The following is a 17,193-nucleotide window of genomic DNA, read 5'->3' as shown; positions in this document are numbered from 1 at the left end:
GACCAGTATACCCTGTATATATGTATGAAAAATATAACACTACCACACAAACATGTGTAATTATTAAGTGTCAATTTAAGAAAAGAAAAGTACCCATCCTTAAACAATGAGAAAGTGTCCCTGCTTTTGGAAACCCAGCTGTATGTATGTGATAAAGAAGGCTAAGAAATCAAGATTTTTTTTTTTTTTTTTAAGCTTGGTGATGGATATATGTTTTTTTTTCCTAAAAAAATGAGAACTCACAATTTGCAACCTGTCAAAACGTTAAGTAAGAATTTGAAAAGATTAGATAAGTTATTAACTGTAGATGAGCCCACTGTGCTCAAAAATAACAACCTCCTTGAGGAAAAAAAACAGTCCTTGTCTTTAGATGCTTCTCAATTGTCAAATGCATGGAAATTCTGAAACCATCTCAGTCCTTGAATCCGAAGGTAGTTATTGGTGGTTGGAGGCGCTATTTGAGGGCCTAATTTTCCCACAATATAGGCTGAAAAGGTTAAAAGCAAAATAACTCTAACAATTCTACTTATTTCATACTGCAAGTAATTTTGTAAGCAAAGTTTTCAACTTGGAACCTGGTTTTGTAAAAATGGTCCCTTCACCTTCTGAATATATCCCTCATTACTCTAAAGTTTATTAAAAAAAAAAAAAAAAAAGTTTTTTTTTTCTCTTTTCTCCCCCTCCCCCACCCAACAAGATTAGAGAGACAGTGTTCCCTTTTCCCCTAGTTAACTACCCTTGAACACACCCACTACAGGGAGGAGATGACTGCTGAGGATCTGGGAAGTGAATATCTCCCAAACTAACAAGTGAATTCTAACACACCAACTGGCAGCCCTGGGACCCTCTACCAGAGCACGCCTGGAATGTGAGGAGTTCCTTTAATACTCCCTCCCCCATCCCTGTCCTTCCTGAAGGGCAGAGTCATAGCCTTTGGAACAGGAGTCCCCTGTGTTTCTCCTTTGCTAGCAAAGCGATAAACCATCATTTTCCTTTTTCTCAAAAACCATGTCCTCATTATTAAATTGGCATTAATTGGCATTGGGGACAAGGACCGAACTTTCGGTTATAGGTTGGTCTGAGAGCCACCTATACAGGTGAGAAAACTGCTATCTTCCCTGAACATCTCCCTGTTAAACGCTTTTCCTGTACCATAGACAATTCTGCTTCATTTTCCAGCTTCCTACATTTAAACAGCATCTCAGAGGAGAATTTCATCAGTCAGACATGCTCCTTGTTTGCTGTTCACTTTGATTTTTTTCTTTAATTCCATAGCCATGATTAGTTTCACCAACATAGGAGATGCAGGAGGGTGATGGGAAGAGGTCTTTTAACTATTAAATATTGCCAGTTACCCCCCTATGAATTCAGCTTCTGAGGCTTGAGCTTCACTCTCCTGGAAGACAGCCTCCTCTTTTAGAAAACAAAGACAATGAATGCACTTTCCTCCTATAGATGGGGGTTCACAGACTCACAAATAAATCTTCCACTTTATGCAAGTCAAATTATGTCCTGCATAGAACAAAGGTATGTGCATTATACTTGGAAAACAGTAACTTTCTATTGTTTTACTTAACATGGGGGAATTTCCTTCCTCCCTCAATTTAGCCCTCTCACATAAATTTAATTGTACCTGAGACCTATAACAAGTCCCCCCAAATATATTTCTCTGAATTTTTCAACTCTGCCTTCAATATCTTCATCAAAATATCTATTTAATTTTACTCTGCTTTCCTAATAATTACCTGGCTTATGATTACTTGGGCCTGAGAAACCAACCTCTACCTCAGAGCAAAGCCTGTCCAAGGAAGGGGGCATGACCCTTGTCCTTGGAAAGACCCACAGAGCACTCCTAGGCACATACCCACCCTGCGGAATTGTTTATCTACAAATAATAGGAGAGATCTGTGGAGCCAGGTGTCCCTGACTCAGTCAGGCTAGGTAAGGACCCATAGCAACCCCCTAGCAATCACCAATCAGCATGAGACAGGGAAAATAACTGGGATGCCAGATGACTCTTCCAGTAGTTTATGGTGGTTGATAACATGTTGGGAAATCATGTAGTTTAGCACATACTCCCCTAGTGGCTTTAACCAATCAGTTCAAACTAATCCCCTTCTTGTACTAACCAATCACCCTTACCCAACTAGTTCTCACCAGTGAATGTGCTAATCATGTTTTAGAGTTGTTTTATGATTTTCCCTCGGTGTGTGATGATTTGCTAAGAGATGCTATGATATATGTGAAGTCCCTGCCTTCCCCAAAGAGTATAAAACTGCTGCAAACCCTGGCCTTAGAGCCTCTCAGCGTCACATCACCAGTTGCTGTGTGTGCACGGAGGACTGAGCTAGCTCGCAATGAACACCTCTTTGCTGCTTACATTCATCTTGGTCTCTGGTGGTCCTTTGGGGATCCTGATTTCGAGCATAACAGTGCCCTTTCTTTCAATATTATTATAACAATTTTATATTCACGGTCAAAGGCACTCTTGTCTCAAATCCAGTGTGAGGGTTTTAATTTAATAGAAAGCTGAGGGCTACATCTTAGAACCAGATTCATGTTGAGCACCACTCTTGACTATAGTCACAACCTTCATTAGACCCAGATACTACATAGTTTACTATTGAAGCAATGTCATGTTCAAAAATGTAGTTAACAGACAAAGGTAACTAAGAAGAAATTTTATTCTTTACCTGTATCTTTTGAAAAATTTTGAAGTTCATCCAAATGTGTATTTTACAAACTGAATTGTTAAAATAGCGTTTGTTTGGTTACTCTCATCACTCTTTGGTGGGGTTCAGTCCCTGCTACTCTGAAAGATGGCATGTTAGTAATTGAGAAAACAGCAGAAACAAACAGGCAGATGACTTAGTCACCTTCTTTAACCCTTTTCCCTTGGAGCAGGCCAAAAACAAATTCTCTGAGTTTGTTGTGACAAAGGTCCTAAGGCTTGTTTTCGTTCTTTCTTTTTGTTTCTATTGGTTCTATTTAGTTATACATGTCAGGAGAATTCATTCTGACATAATCATAAAAACATGGAATATATCTTGTTCTAATTCAGGTCCTAAGGCTTTCATGTCAGAGGTGCCCACACTGCACTGGGAAGAAAGGAACACCTGTATCTCTGAAAATACAGGGACACCTCCAATCAGGACAAACAGGCTTGCTAAATCACCCCTACCTGTTTATGACCCCTGGATCTCACCCCTTTTGTCCAGACTTCTCTACAACCACCCACTTCTTCATTAAACTTAGCATAAAAATACACATTTCCTTGTTTCGTTGGGGTTTCATTTCTGAAGCCTCTTGTGTCATGTAAAACTTGACAATAAATATATTTGTTTGTTCTTCTCCTCCTAATGTCTTTGTTTATTATTTTTATTTTTTATAGATGTCTCAGGCATGAACCTAGCCTTAGAAGAGAGAGGTCCTTGCTCTCCTGTATGCTCATACCCACAGTGGCCATGAACTTCTCTCCTCCAACACCCTATACAAATTTCATCTTCATTTCTAGGCTATACCCTCATTTAATTTTTTCTTATTTCCTCTACTCTTCTCCATTACTTTATCATATGCTAAATTTAGACTATATAAAATAAACCTTTAGAAAGCTTGTAGGAGGAAGGGAAAGGAGATGAAATATGGTTATCCCTGATGGGGTAAGACATTAGTCTCATCACTCTACTCATAATGGTGTCATAACTATCAAAAATATTAGTACTTACTTGAAGCAATATGGAGGAAAAACACTTTCATAGTCTACAACTGAGAACTATTAAAACATTTCAAGGGTTTGACCTTTTTAATCCTCCCAAAGCCCTGCAGGCTGTGAATCATTATTCACATTTTGGTGGTGAGAAAACAAAGGTCCAAAGAAGCATCACACAATTTGTAGCTGGTGAAGTCAAAATTTGATTTCAGGGAGAGTGATGCTAGTACCAAGCTCTTAACCATGAAAAAGACAGAAACAATAGTTTTGATGCTGGTTGGACTATCTTTATGCCACCTTCCAACAGCAATGATTCCATAGAAAGTATTTCTGAAAAATTTTCAAGGAGCCATTGTAAGGAAATATTGCAAACACTTTGAAAAAAGGAAGAAAATCTCAATAACTACCTCCAGAAAAAATAGCCTGAATTAATGAGTCAACATCAACATCTGAAAATTTAAGAAAATGTACAAACAAGTTTCACTAAACAAACAAACAAACCCTTCTTGACCAATTTGGATTAGAGCCTGGGTCAAGACAGAATAAGAGCCCAAAGAAAAATTTTACTCACTATCTAAACTGGAATGAACGAAAAGCAAAGAAGACATTTAGAAAAATAATAATGTTCATTCCATAACGTAACAAAGGAAATACGAGGTTAAGAAAAGTCAAGAGGAGGGGAGGGGAGGGGAGAGGTGGGGAGGGGGGAGGGTGGAGGATGGGAAAGGCAGTGGAGCACAACAGACACTAGTATGGCAATTTGTAAATCAATGGATGTGTAACTGATGTGATTCTGCAATCTGTGTATGGGGTGAAGGTGGGAGTTCATAACCCACTTGAATCAAAGTGTGGAATATGATATGTCAAGAAATTTGTAATGTTTTGAACAACCCACAATAAAAAATTAAAAAAAAAAAAATAAAGTAACTGGACAAAAAAAAAAAAAAAAAAAATATAGTTAAATGAATGTTATTATTTCAATGCAGTCTTTTGGGAAGTGAGGCAAATCTCCTTCCATTGGCAAACCTATTAAAGTCAAGCTGAGAGTTAGGTCAGATGGTCAGTGCATTCTGATATTTTTAAACTGAATTTCAGCAGACAAGTGATAAACAGGCAGGTGTGTATGTCACCTTGCACAATTAGAAAAAGGTAGGAGAAGTTTTAGTGCTGGGACATTCCCCCTTTGGTAGTTAATGTGGGTGTATTCTATCCAAACTGTCCGCATTACTCTGAAGCAAGCCCAAGTTAAAGGAAAGCTAAAGAAAACAAAACAAAACAAAAACTGTTACTTTCCTAGATAGCATCACATTAATCTTAGCCAAATTTCCATCAAGAAAATAGTAGAATATAACTGAAAATATTCTATTGCACAGAGACCTATATTTTAAAAGAGCAGAGCTTATGCTTCTCTGATATCTACACTTCGTGATTGAAAAACTGTGCTAGAGAGATATAGCAAACAAAAAATTCCAAAGAACCTATTGTGATAAATGATACATGACAAAATTACATTTAAACAGTTACTAGGCCCAAAGGAATCCAGTGGAGAATAAGTGCAAACAATGTGGGGGTTTTCTACTCCTAATTTTCATTGACAAAAATGACAAAATATAGTTATTTCACATAAAGACAGGGAGTAATAGGAAACCTGAAAACATAAAATATGTTGTTCATAGAGAGAGATGAGGTTCACATATATTTCAGATTGGCAGTTTTATTTGGAAGGAATCTCTAGATCTTTGCTTTCAAAAACCAGAACTGTTAAGAGTAGTAGTATAAAGAGGAGAAGCACAGTAGCTTTACCTCTTAACATTTTGGACAGGCAAAACTGTCTAAAGACTAATTTGAAATTCAGTTAGTACATCCTGGGAAAAACATGCAAGCAAATATATCTCTAAATGGGATGCCAAAAGAATGTTGTTAACACATTTGTAAATTTCCAATTCTTTCTTACTACCCTTATCCAACCACCCAAACAAATCAGTTTAAATACAACTTCTTTTACTAATGTCTTTTGAAGCATCGCTGCAGTCAAGTAACCATCTGCCACAAATACAAATAGAGCTACATTCAAGAATTATATTACACAGCCTCCCTAGCAAAGTTCTCAATGTGCAAGCTGTTCTTGTCAAAATCAGAACCATTGTGATGATGCATCTTAATATTCAATCAGACTTTAAGTAAAGAGTGACAAAAGTCCACATATGGATGACAGCTGTTTCTTCAGTAAATATTTTCCCATTTATTGAGTGGAGGCTTATGGCAGTTTAAGATATGTTCCATCAGACATTTCAGCCTGAACTGCCTGAGGACTATTAAAACAATAACAAGAATAAAAAGTTCAGTTTTTTTTTTAAAATCTTTGCTATAATTTACATCTTCAAAAATAACTATTCCTTCAGATAGAGTGGCAGACAATGTCATTGCTGGACAGAATCCCTGACTAATTCTGACTGACATAAAAACGGAAGTTAATGGACTCCAAACCTTTGTATTCCTCACACTTAAATATAACACTATGTCTGTAAAATAAAGGCATAATTCCACTATTGATTTGACTTTATACCCATAAGAACAAAGTTAATGGGAAGTTAAACACTTTAGGACTGTATTTTGATGAATAGTGAAATATTAAAAAGGATGAATGAGTCTATTATCAAATAGAAGGTCATAGAGTATAAGGCCTTCTTTTTAACCAATAAACTAGTTTGAAAATTAAAAAAAAAAAAAAACTTTAAGAAAAATGAAGATGGATTCTGATGCATAATAACTGCATAATAATATTGGGTTTACATATCCATCATTATAGAAAAAAAGTTATACTATGACAAAAAATATCCCTATTTCTTCAGTAATACAGGTGAAAGTATATTGTCCTCCTTTTATAAATGCTAAATGTCATGCTGAACCTAAGTGTGTTAACAGTGCACCTTTCGAGTAGTATTTGTGAAACTTGCTAACTACAAGGTCCTTTGCTAAGTCTCAACACAGCTCATCTCTTTAACCTAAAACTATCCTGAGGCTCTTGTCTGGTGATAAAGCAATTCATAGGAGGTTAGAAGGTTGTGTGTGTCTTAGGTTAGGCCTGTAATATTGATCTGCTAAGAAAACAGTATTCCCAGCTTCTGAATTGTGACTTATAGCTTTCTTTTCCTTCCTGCAATACAGATGTGAAAATCAACAATTTTCTTTTAAAATTTTGAGCCTGTAGTCTTATCATTCTCCACAACTCTTGTCAGACTTTGATCATTTTTTTCTCAGGGGAAACTTTCACAGACCAAACATGATAAAGAAGAATTTCTTACCCTGCTATGGGATCTACTGCTATTGCCTTAGGATTATGAAGCTCCAGATCAATCAGGGTGACACACACAGATCCATTATAATTACAAACAAAGATCCGGTCACTGACATGGTCCACAAAATAGAGATTTCTGGTGAGCCAATCAATCGCCATTTGTTCCACATCTGAAAAACATATACATAAAACCATTGAATCATAGGAGCATACCTAGCATCATAAGCCAAAGAGTACATATGTCTGCCATCACAGAGGACATTTCAAAAGTACAGGAACTTTTATGGTAAGAAATTACAAAGAAAATCTCTTGCTATGTCAAAATGAGTGACTTGATTATATAAAATAATGATTGCTTCTTCATACCTTCTCATTATCTAAAGATTGGAGATAGGCCACTCAAATGGAAAAAGGGATTTCTGAATATAGGTTTTTAAAATATAAACTTTCCTTTACTTTTTGCATTTGTCCAACTAGTTCATTTAATCCAATGAACACAACAGGTTCAATGGCACAAATAAAAACTATAGTGATACGAGAAGTAAATAACTTTTATGAACTTAAGGCAAATCCTGGTTTTCAGATCCATATTATTTTAAAAACAAAAAAAGAAACATATGGAGAAGGTGAGAAGACAGAGCTATAAAATGTTTATTTACAAAAAGTATGAAAAACTTGGAAATAAAGAAAATGAAGGGGTGACAGTCTTTTTCCAAAAAGACCTGGTCAAGGATGGATTCAAGAGATGAATGGAATATTCCATATCTACACTGTTTAATAAAGTAGGTGCTACCACACATGTCTATTGAGCATTTAACATGTGGCTACTATGACTGAGAAATGGAATCTTTAATGTATTATATTTTTATTAATTTCAATTTAAATTCAAATTGCATGGGTAGCTGATGGCTTCTGTGAATAGCACAGCTCTCAAATAATGTACCTGTTTGATTTAAGCATTGTTTATATGATCAAACTTATGCGCTTTGAAAGTGCATGCTAATTTGTTGATAGTTAACTGGTAAAAAAATAAAAAGAGAAGAACCCAAAAGAGTATGATTTTATTACCTCATGAGGCATGAAGCAATTTTTATCTAACTTATAAATTTCATATAAACATTATTCTTTAAACTGCTATCCATATCCAGATATCCAATTTCAGTAATGCTATTAGACCAGCAATACTGGTCTGGTTCCTTCAATAATGCCATATATCCATTTATGGCCCATGTTCATTATTTTTTTTACGAATGCTATGCTTTTGATTTTTAAAAATTGTAGTAGTCCCTCCCTATTCATAAGATATATATTCAGGAACACTTAGTAGATGACTGAAACTATTAGTAGTACCAAAAATCTAGGCATACTGTATTTTTCCCATATATACACACTTATAATAAATTTTATTTATAAATTAAGCATAGCAATGTGATGGACATCATTATTCTAAGTACATATATGAAGACATGAATGATGTGACTCTACTTTGTGTATAACCAGAGACATGAAAAATTGTGCTCTAGATGTGTAATATGAATTGAAAGGCACTCTGCTGTCATATAACAAATTAGAATAAATAAAAAATAAATTAAGCATAGTAAGAAAAGCAATAATAAAATATAGCAATGAAATTTTACATTGCATTTATATAAATGTGTTATCATGGTCTCTTTCCTCCTTTCTCTCTCTAAATATCTTATTCTACTCTGATGACCACAATTAACCATAAGTAATGGAAACCACAGAAATCAAAACTGAGGATAAGGAGAAGCTTCTATATACTTTTGATAGGTAATAGACATGAGTGGAAGGAACATGAAGCCAAGGGGATAATTCGATTGACAGAACCTATGCTAGCTGTCTATACATGTTTTTTGTTTGTTTCATTTTGGTTTTTTTTTAAGCAATTTACGCAAGACAATTCTGGCCTTTCTCAAGCTTAAATAAATAGAATATATTACAACTTATGATAAGCAACTTGGGTTATTGGGGTTAAGGAATACATGTGCAAAGTCTCTCTATATAGAACGAAACACAAATTACCCTGACTTATGACCAGCAAGGATAAAAAGGGCCATCTGTGACCTTTACATAGACCAATGATTCTAAAACTCAGGGAATCAAAACAATTAAAAGCAAAGCCTACAAACTACAAAATCTGTAAGAACAAGTTCCATTTAGAAACAGTATACATGGATCTTTAGATCTTTAACAGATTATTTTACTCTTCCTGTAATTGTAAATTTTCTCCACATTCTGCCTCTATCATGGGTTTTTCTTGGGTACTTATGGAGAGAAACCTGAGCAGTAGGGATTTAGGTATCCAATATTATTATCCAGCAGTCATTCAAGGAGGTGGACAGGATTCTTCAAAGACTTTTCATTAAACCTCAGTAAAAGCTGGGACACTAAGAAGAAGGTTGTCAATCACTTCTTTGAGACAATGCACTCTCCTTTTTGAAAATGTTTCCTCTTTCCTTCCTAATACACTTTGTTATACTTTTACTATGTCTTATGTCTTGCTTGAAATCTCTTGTGAGAACACAAGAGTAGAGAGACAAGTGTAATCCCTGCTAACACTTTGATATTTCCTTGCTTGGATTCTGTATAGACCTTAATTGACTAAAGAGAATGACAGAATGCATAACAGCCTTTCCTAACATTGGGCACTTTGGAATACTGAATATTTTAAGCTGAATGAAGCTGAGAAAGAGCAAGTGTAAGAAAGGCTCTCTGACCTCCCTTCTGCACCCTGAAGCAGGTCATAAAAACCTCATGTGAGAGATAGCATCCCTACTCCCAGTGGAGAGCAACACCCTTAATCCCAAAGTCAAAAGGACACTGAGAAGAATTCGACTAAGCAAACCTTGCTAAATTTGTCCCAGTTGATTATCCTTACCTCATACCCATGTCCCACCATGTTTTTCTGTGACTTTTTATGCTTCATCGAACCTAGTATAAATATACTCACATCTAATCATTTTAGCAGGTTTTCATTTCTTACAAAGACTCCCCTATCACATAAAGCTTACACTACATAAACATGTTTCTCTATCCTTTTTAGTCAAATTTGCATGATACCAGCTGGAGAAACAAACATGGGTACAGAATTTTCCCCCCTCTGGAAGAGTGAATTTCTTTAATCTGAATCTAAACATTTTTCCTACTCTCAGCCTCAAAATACTTCCTCAGTAACATGCTGCTTCAGTGAACAATGATCTCTCAACAGAGAGACAAACATAATCATATATGCCAGCATTACCATTTATAATGGTATACTGTCAAAACAAGGTAGAGAAAGTGGCAACTTTGTGGGACATTCTGTCATGTCCTATAAGGATAAGCAGAAAGCAAATACTGCAATTCATTGGACACAGATTTTTTAGGTCATCTATTATACTTTCATTCCTGAATTATGTAGCTTTCTATGAAAACATAAATATTTAAATGTTACCCAAACTGCAAGGAGATTTTTATCAGCCAACTCAGCAATCAGAATTTTTAAAAGTCTGAATTATTTGTCTCCTCAAAAGTTGGAAAAGCATGCTTTGTTTTGCTTTTGAATCTTTTTTACATTATTATATCAGCAAGGGCTCAGAACTCACTGCTTTAAATGCCATTTCAAATACCTTGGGTTTAGGTCAAGTATGTGCCAGTGTACATTCAAGGCCCCATCCCTCATGCTGAGCCTGCAGTTGCTATAGTCTGAGCAATTGTAATTTCAGACAAAAGAGCTGTTTGACAGCATTCCTACCTTCTTTCAATTCTTTATCATTTCAGAAAGATTCTCTGCTACTAAAACAATAGGAATCCTTAACAGCAGTCCACATTTGAAGCAGTGAGAGCAGTGAGGTCTCACTGAAGAGATTAATTAGTCAAACACTTAGTAATCGTGGGGAATTGGTTTTGTTTCTTTTTCTTACAGTTGAAGTTTCTGTCTTTAATGTAATTTGTATTAAGATTGGAAAGATTAGGCAATTAGACATACAGTTCAAGCAAGCAAGCCAAGAAATAAACAGATACAGATAATGTTGGTGCTCAGAAAATGATACTTCAAAATCTGGTGTACTGTGAACCAAGGAGATTAGAAGGCATCAGAAGCAAAATCTCTTCACATTTCTCCTTCCCTCTTGATTCTTTTTCCCTCTTTCCAAAAATGAACCATAGAAACTACAATTTCTCTTTTCCAAGGAGGAGCACAGAAACCAGAAATTCTTTTTCCCCAAAGTAAGCCATAATACCTAGATTTATTATTCTAAACTTCTCCCAGCTTTCACTGGAGGATCTGGTCATAAAGAAATTCTCTTACCCATATTACTGACAGTAGGTGGTAAGACCTTTATTCCAGAGTGGTCCTGGCTCTACATGAAGGATTAAGCCTTGCTGGATTCGCTCCTCACACTATTACCATTGTATCATGCCCTTTTTGTCCAATCACTTTCCTACATAGATGGTCCAGTCCTCATGAATAAATGAAGTATATACATAAACAGTTTTCTCATGGAAAATTTTGATTAAATAAAATTACTTTGCTTTCCTCTTATTAACTTGTCTTTTGCTATAAAAACCACTATGACTCTTGTGATGGGGGATGATACATATTACCCCTCCTGATCCCTACAACAGAAACAGGCAGGCAGGTAGGTAGATATAAGTGGATATAGATAGATAGAATTGGACAAATTTAACAATAATTGAAACAGACTGAATGTGTCCACTCCCCTCTTGAATTAACAGCAACTTCTGCTGAGAGAAGAAAGCTAAAGGGCCTGTGACCCTCACCCCCACTACCTTAACAGGCACTAAAAAAGATAGAGCGAAGATGGCCCCTGTCCTGGCCTAACACAGGCTAACTAAATCTGTATATGTCCATTTCCCAACTTTTGTTTTACTAACCTGCAACTGCTTCTTCTTCCTATAAAATTTTGCTCAATTTCAGGAATTTCAGAGGTGGAACTTTTGAAACAAATTTCTTCCAACTTCCTTTAAAGCTGTCTTTATATAAAACCTATTTTTCTATCAATTTGACTATTTCTGGAGTAGGGAGCATATGATCTAGGCTCTTCCCTCCAAGGTGGTTTTAGAGCTGCTTCTGGGAACACCACTGAATACTTCCCAAAGCATAAGCTTTTATTCTCATCAGCATGGCATTGAAGATTTTTATATGTCTGAATTTTTTTTCTATATCAAGAATTCTGGAAGTGATCTGAGCATTGTAGAAGACAGATGGCTTTTCTAGACAACATATTGATTATTTCATCTTTATTTGTTGAAATATAACAAAATTCTTAGGAGATTATTGAAGATAACCATAATCATTTTATGATGTTGCTAAAAGAAAAAACTTAATACTTTGCTATAACTTTACTATTACTAGAACAGAGGGGTTTTTTTTTTTTAAGAGAGAGAGAGAGAGAATTTTAATATTTATTATTTTTTAGTTTTCAGCAGACACAACATCTTTGTTTGTATGTGGTGCTGAGGATCGAACCCGGGCCACATGCATGCCAGGCAAGCGCACTACCTCTTGAGCACACCCCAGCCCCAGAACCAGAGTTTTAAATGTCTTTCTGTTAATGCATTTTCCTAGTTGCTTTTTATTCTTTCTTCAACCAAAGGTCCCCTGGATTTTGCTCCTTGTTTCTTTGAAATGACTGTTCCTTTGGTCACTCAGAATTTCTTAATTACCAAAAGTTATTGAGATTTTCTTTTTCATTTTTAAAACATTTGAAAATATAGACCACTCACCTTCTAAAATAAAATTTAGTCTAATATGCAAATTGGCAAAAAGTAAGATAATATATAAAGGAATACTGAAAGTATTTCAAAACCTGGAAAGAACTATATAAATGTAAGAAATAATTAACAATATTAAAAAAAAATATTCATCAGATTTAACAACTTAAAGTTGTATTCAGTGGAAATTAATTGAAATAAAATTCAAGGGAAAAATAACAAGAAAAAGTAATGAATTCTTATATTTCAAAATTGACTGATACATCAGATTTTTTTTATTATGCCATAAAGCAAGTAATTAATTGCCAGAGTTGATGAATGTAGATCTTAAACATTTTTAAATTCACTAAAAAGCAATATATACAGTTATGGATTAAACTTTATACTCCCCGGATTTCTATGTTGCAACCTTAACCCCCAGAACCTCAAAATGTGATTTTACTGGAAGATAAGGTCTTTAAATAGGTGATTAAGTTAAAAAGAGGTCATTAGTTTCATGCCTGATCAAATCTGACTTGTGTCCTCATGGGACAAGATAAGAACATTCAGGGAGATATCAAAGATGCATGTGCAAGGAAAAGGCTATACAGGACATATAAGAAGGTGGCAAGGTGACCACTGGGAAAAGAGTACTCAGGGGAATTCAACCTTGTGGGCATTTTTGTCTTGGATTCCCGATCTCTAAAAATGTACAAATCAATGTTTTTTGTTTTTTCTTTATTCTAGCCACAATCAGTGTTTCGTTAAGACAGCTCTAGCAAACCAATAAATGTACTTAAGAATTATTTAAAAGAGTGGTCCCTGCCTCAAAATTATTGAGAATTAAACTTCAATTTCTTAAAGAAAAAATATAAATTGGATATCTGTGATTTTAATGTCATTCTAGACCATTGTCTAATAAGAGCTCAGCAAAACTAGCTAATTCTTCTGGGAAATAAATCTTTGATTGACTTATAACTTAATATTGATTATTAAGCACATTCTCTAAGAATTTAGATATTACTTTATAGATTGATAAGTAAATTATAAACATTTCCCATCAGGTAGGAGACATTAAATTAATGCTTACAATTGTATTATTCTTGATACCTGTGTATTATATATTTGCATAAATTGTGTTTTTAACTTTTTGGAAATTATATATCAACAAAGATCAGTATTTGATTTCTTCTTTAACTGTTTGATATGTGATCTTCAACTAGCCACAAATGGTTACTTAAATGTCCATAAGGATCAAAAAGATAACATAAATAACCCAAAGTTGCTAATATGGACTATATCAACTCTAGACAAATGCTAGAAATTATACACCTAACAAGTCAGGCTCATCTTCATCTACTTGTTTTGATAGGAAAAATGATTCATTATTTCAGAGAAGCTGAAAATATGGATTTTGGATTTCAGCTAAAATCTTCCAAGTTTTTATATGTTCAACTAACTTTCAAAGCTATAAAAAATTATATATCAAGCAAAAACTATCTAAAATAACATTGGATTAGAGTCCCCTTGTATGATTATAGTAAAATTGATTACAATATAATTAAAGCAAACACTATATTATTAATTCAACTTAGCCTTTTTATTAGAATATATTTTTGAAAAGAACACTAACATTTAAAAGCTATTTTCTTGATTTAAACAACCAAAATATTCAGTTTAAGAAGGGCTAAGTGCGTTAAGTCAGAAAATAAGCAACAAGAACACAGCAAGATGACCTCCAGTAGGTGTTGCATAGGTATCAGTTGCCTCCCAATGAGAAATAAGAGACTGCCCTTTAGTTTACAACTTTGTGAAAGCTTGACATCCATGTGTCCTAGAAAATACTGCAGAACTAAGTAAAGAAATTAAATGTTAATCAATGATAATATAGGCACTCAGTAGCTTTCATGTTTTAAAAATATATCCATAGGTTATTTGAAACACCTCCTTTCAAGAGGCAGTGATTGATCCTTTTTATTAGTGTGCACTAAACTTGGTGACTCCCCTTCTATCAAACACAATATTACAGAAACAATAAAGTGGAAGTATTAGTCACAAATGGCATGGTAACTTCCATTTTTTCTCCCCGGGACCAGCTGCCATACTATGAGATACTGTGCAGAGGTCCTTGGTTCAAGAAACTGAACATCCTACCAACAGTCATAGGAGAAGCCAGGAAGGCAAACTAGCAGTCCAGTTAAGGCCCAAGATGCCTGTGTTCCTGGACTACATCGTGATTGTAGCCTCATAACAGACCCTGTAAATAGAACCACATAACTGGGTCACTCCTGAATTTCTGACCAATAGAAATTTCAAGATAATAGATGTTTACTGTTTTAAAACCAATAAATTTGGCATACTTTGTTATGCAGTAATACATAGCTCATTAAGTTGTTGAATCTGTGTAGTTTTAAAGTCAAATTTTGTTGACTTCTCAGCAATTGGATCTCATTTTTAGACCTGTATCTATACTAGACCTATAACTAGACTACCTATATCAATAACTGTTTAAATTGACCTAGTCATAGTATGGCAGTAATGCTGAAAACAGAGGATATTCCAGAAATGCTTATAAATAAAACTAAAAATGTAAAGACAGGCAATCTTTCTTGAAAATTACTGTTTTCTTTTTTAAAATATATGGTTTTTATACCCAAACTATTGCATTTGGGTACCTCTATACATGCTACACATGCATCCTTTATCTTGTGTTATTTTGAAGAATATCAGAGTCAGATGGCATTAGTGTTATGAAGAAAATAAAACAGGATAACTGAGAGAGTGACTGGTCAGAGAAAGCATCTGGAGAGGGTTGGTATTTGAACTGAGAATGACAAGAAAATGCTAGCCATGTGGAGATTTGAGTCTAGGGCCTACCAAGCAGACATGAGAATGCCATATTCTAAAATAGGAGAGCCTGGTGGAAGGAGCTATATCATAGTTAAAATGTGAGTGAGTTAGGGATGAAAGAGCAGACATCGGAAGGAAGGGGCATATAATCCATGGTAAGATGACGGGTTTTATTCTAATTAAATCATAAAATCAGGAAATTACTTTGCCTCAAACATAATTTTTATTTGTATCATGCAGTAAATGTGCATGATATAAAAAGTAAAACACCTCAAGGAGACTTAAGGTAAAATATAGGAGTTTTCATTCCAACCCTCTTTATTTACCTCCAGTTGTTTTAGCTATTTTAATTGTATATATTTACTTCCATAATTCTACACAACTGGTTTCTACTATTATTTTTAAGTTTTAAGAATTTGTATAATTTATATAAGATTAGGCTTTTATTCCTTATATTCTTTTATTCCTTATATCTCTTCTGCATTCATGCTTTCTCTTCCTTTATCCTCCAATCTCAATTTTTAATTAAATTAATATTCATTGTTCACATAATTAGGACTATATAAATTTTTGTGGATAGGTGAGAAAGCTTAATATTACATGTCATTCTTTAAAAAGCTTTTAGTTTTTTCCTAGAGTTAATTGTCTCATGTTCCAACTTTTTGGTTACAATTTATTATTGTATAATTCTACAAAAGAACTCTTCAAATAGGAAATATATATATATATCTCAATATTGCATTCAGATTTTTGTTACTGAATTTTCTTTGGGCATCCTTCCTGTTGCCTGCCAACCTCCTGCTCCAGTGTCTGCTGGCTGCCTCCCTAGACATGGCCTTGGATCTTCTTATTTTACTAGTTTAAACATTCACTGCTTCTGAAATTAAACAACCCCTCCTGCCAAAAGAGTTGTCTGACCATGTGGGGTGAGATAAGGAACCTAGAAGCCACATTACTTTTAAAACAAATGATTCTCTTATTACTAGCCCCATTTTGTGTTCCCACCTTCAGAGGTAAACAGTGTCTCCATTTTTTTTCCTTCCCTTCCCTCTCTCCCTCTCTCCCTCTCTCTTTCTCTCTTTCTCTCTTTCTTTCTTTCACAGGGCTGGTATTTCTTCACATTGCCCAGGCTGGCCTAGAACTCTCTACCCTTCTGCCTTAGCCTACCTAGTAGCTGGGATTACAGGAATGTAGCACCAAGGTTCTAGGCCTCTAATTTTTTTTAAGTTATTCTTTGGTTATTTATCTTGAAACTCCAGCTGTACTCACTTCACAAAACAGAGAACTATTAAACCTTGTTCATTTATCGTTCAATCATCTGTATTTGGTTATCTAAAATCATCTCCCATACTTTGTCTCTTTTTTGTTCTTTTGGTTAATATATTCAAAGACATTTATTTACAGTGTTCATAGTAGAGTTTCAAGAAAGAATATATATATATATATATATATATATATATATATATATATATATATAGACACTTTTATTCTAGTCATAGTGTTTAAGACAAAGTCTTTGAGGACAGTTCAAGCAGAGAAGTGCCAAGTTTGTTTACCATTAAAACAGAATACTACAGTGATGTGTTTGTACATGCACACAACATAATCTGATCAATTTCAA

The 17,193-nt window shown here is 34.7% G+C and overlaps 1 protein-coding gene across 1 annotated transcript in view; it reads right to left on the bottom strand.

Annotated features, from left to right (window-relative positions):
* Nucleotides 1–17,193, bottom strand: part of Lrp1b (LDL receptor related protein 1B) — a 1,514,976-nt gene that overhangs the window by 938,485 nt on the left and 559,298 nt on the right. The window contains exon 7 of the mRNA XM_071619306.1: nucleotides 7,015–7,177. Within this exon, the coding sequence (XP_071475407.1) occupies nucleotides 7,015–7,177 (163 nt within the window). The remainder of the gene's footprint in view (nucleotides 1–7,014; nucleotides 7,178–17,193) is intronic.

This window comes from Marmota flaviventris, chromosome 11, assembly GCF_047511675.1.
Source record: "Marmota flaviventris isolate mMarFla1 chromosome 11, mMarFla1.hap1, whole genome shotgun sequence".
Classification (NCBI taxonomy): domain Eukaryota; kingdom Metazoa; phylum Chordata; class Mammalia; order Rodentia; family Sciuridae; genus Marmota; species Marmota flaviventris.
The sequence above is the reverse complement of the archived record's forward strand: the minus strand, read 5'-3'. Positions and strand labels throughout refer to the sequence as shown.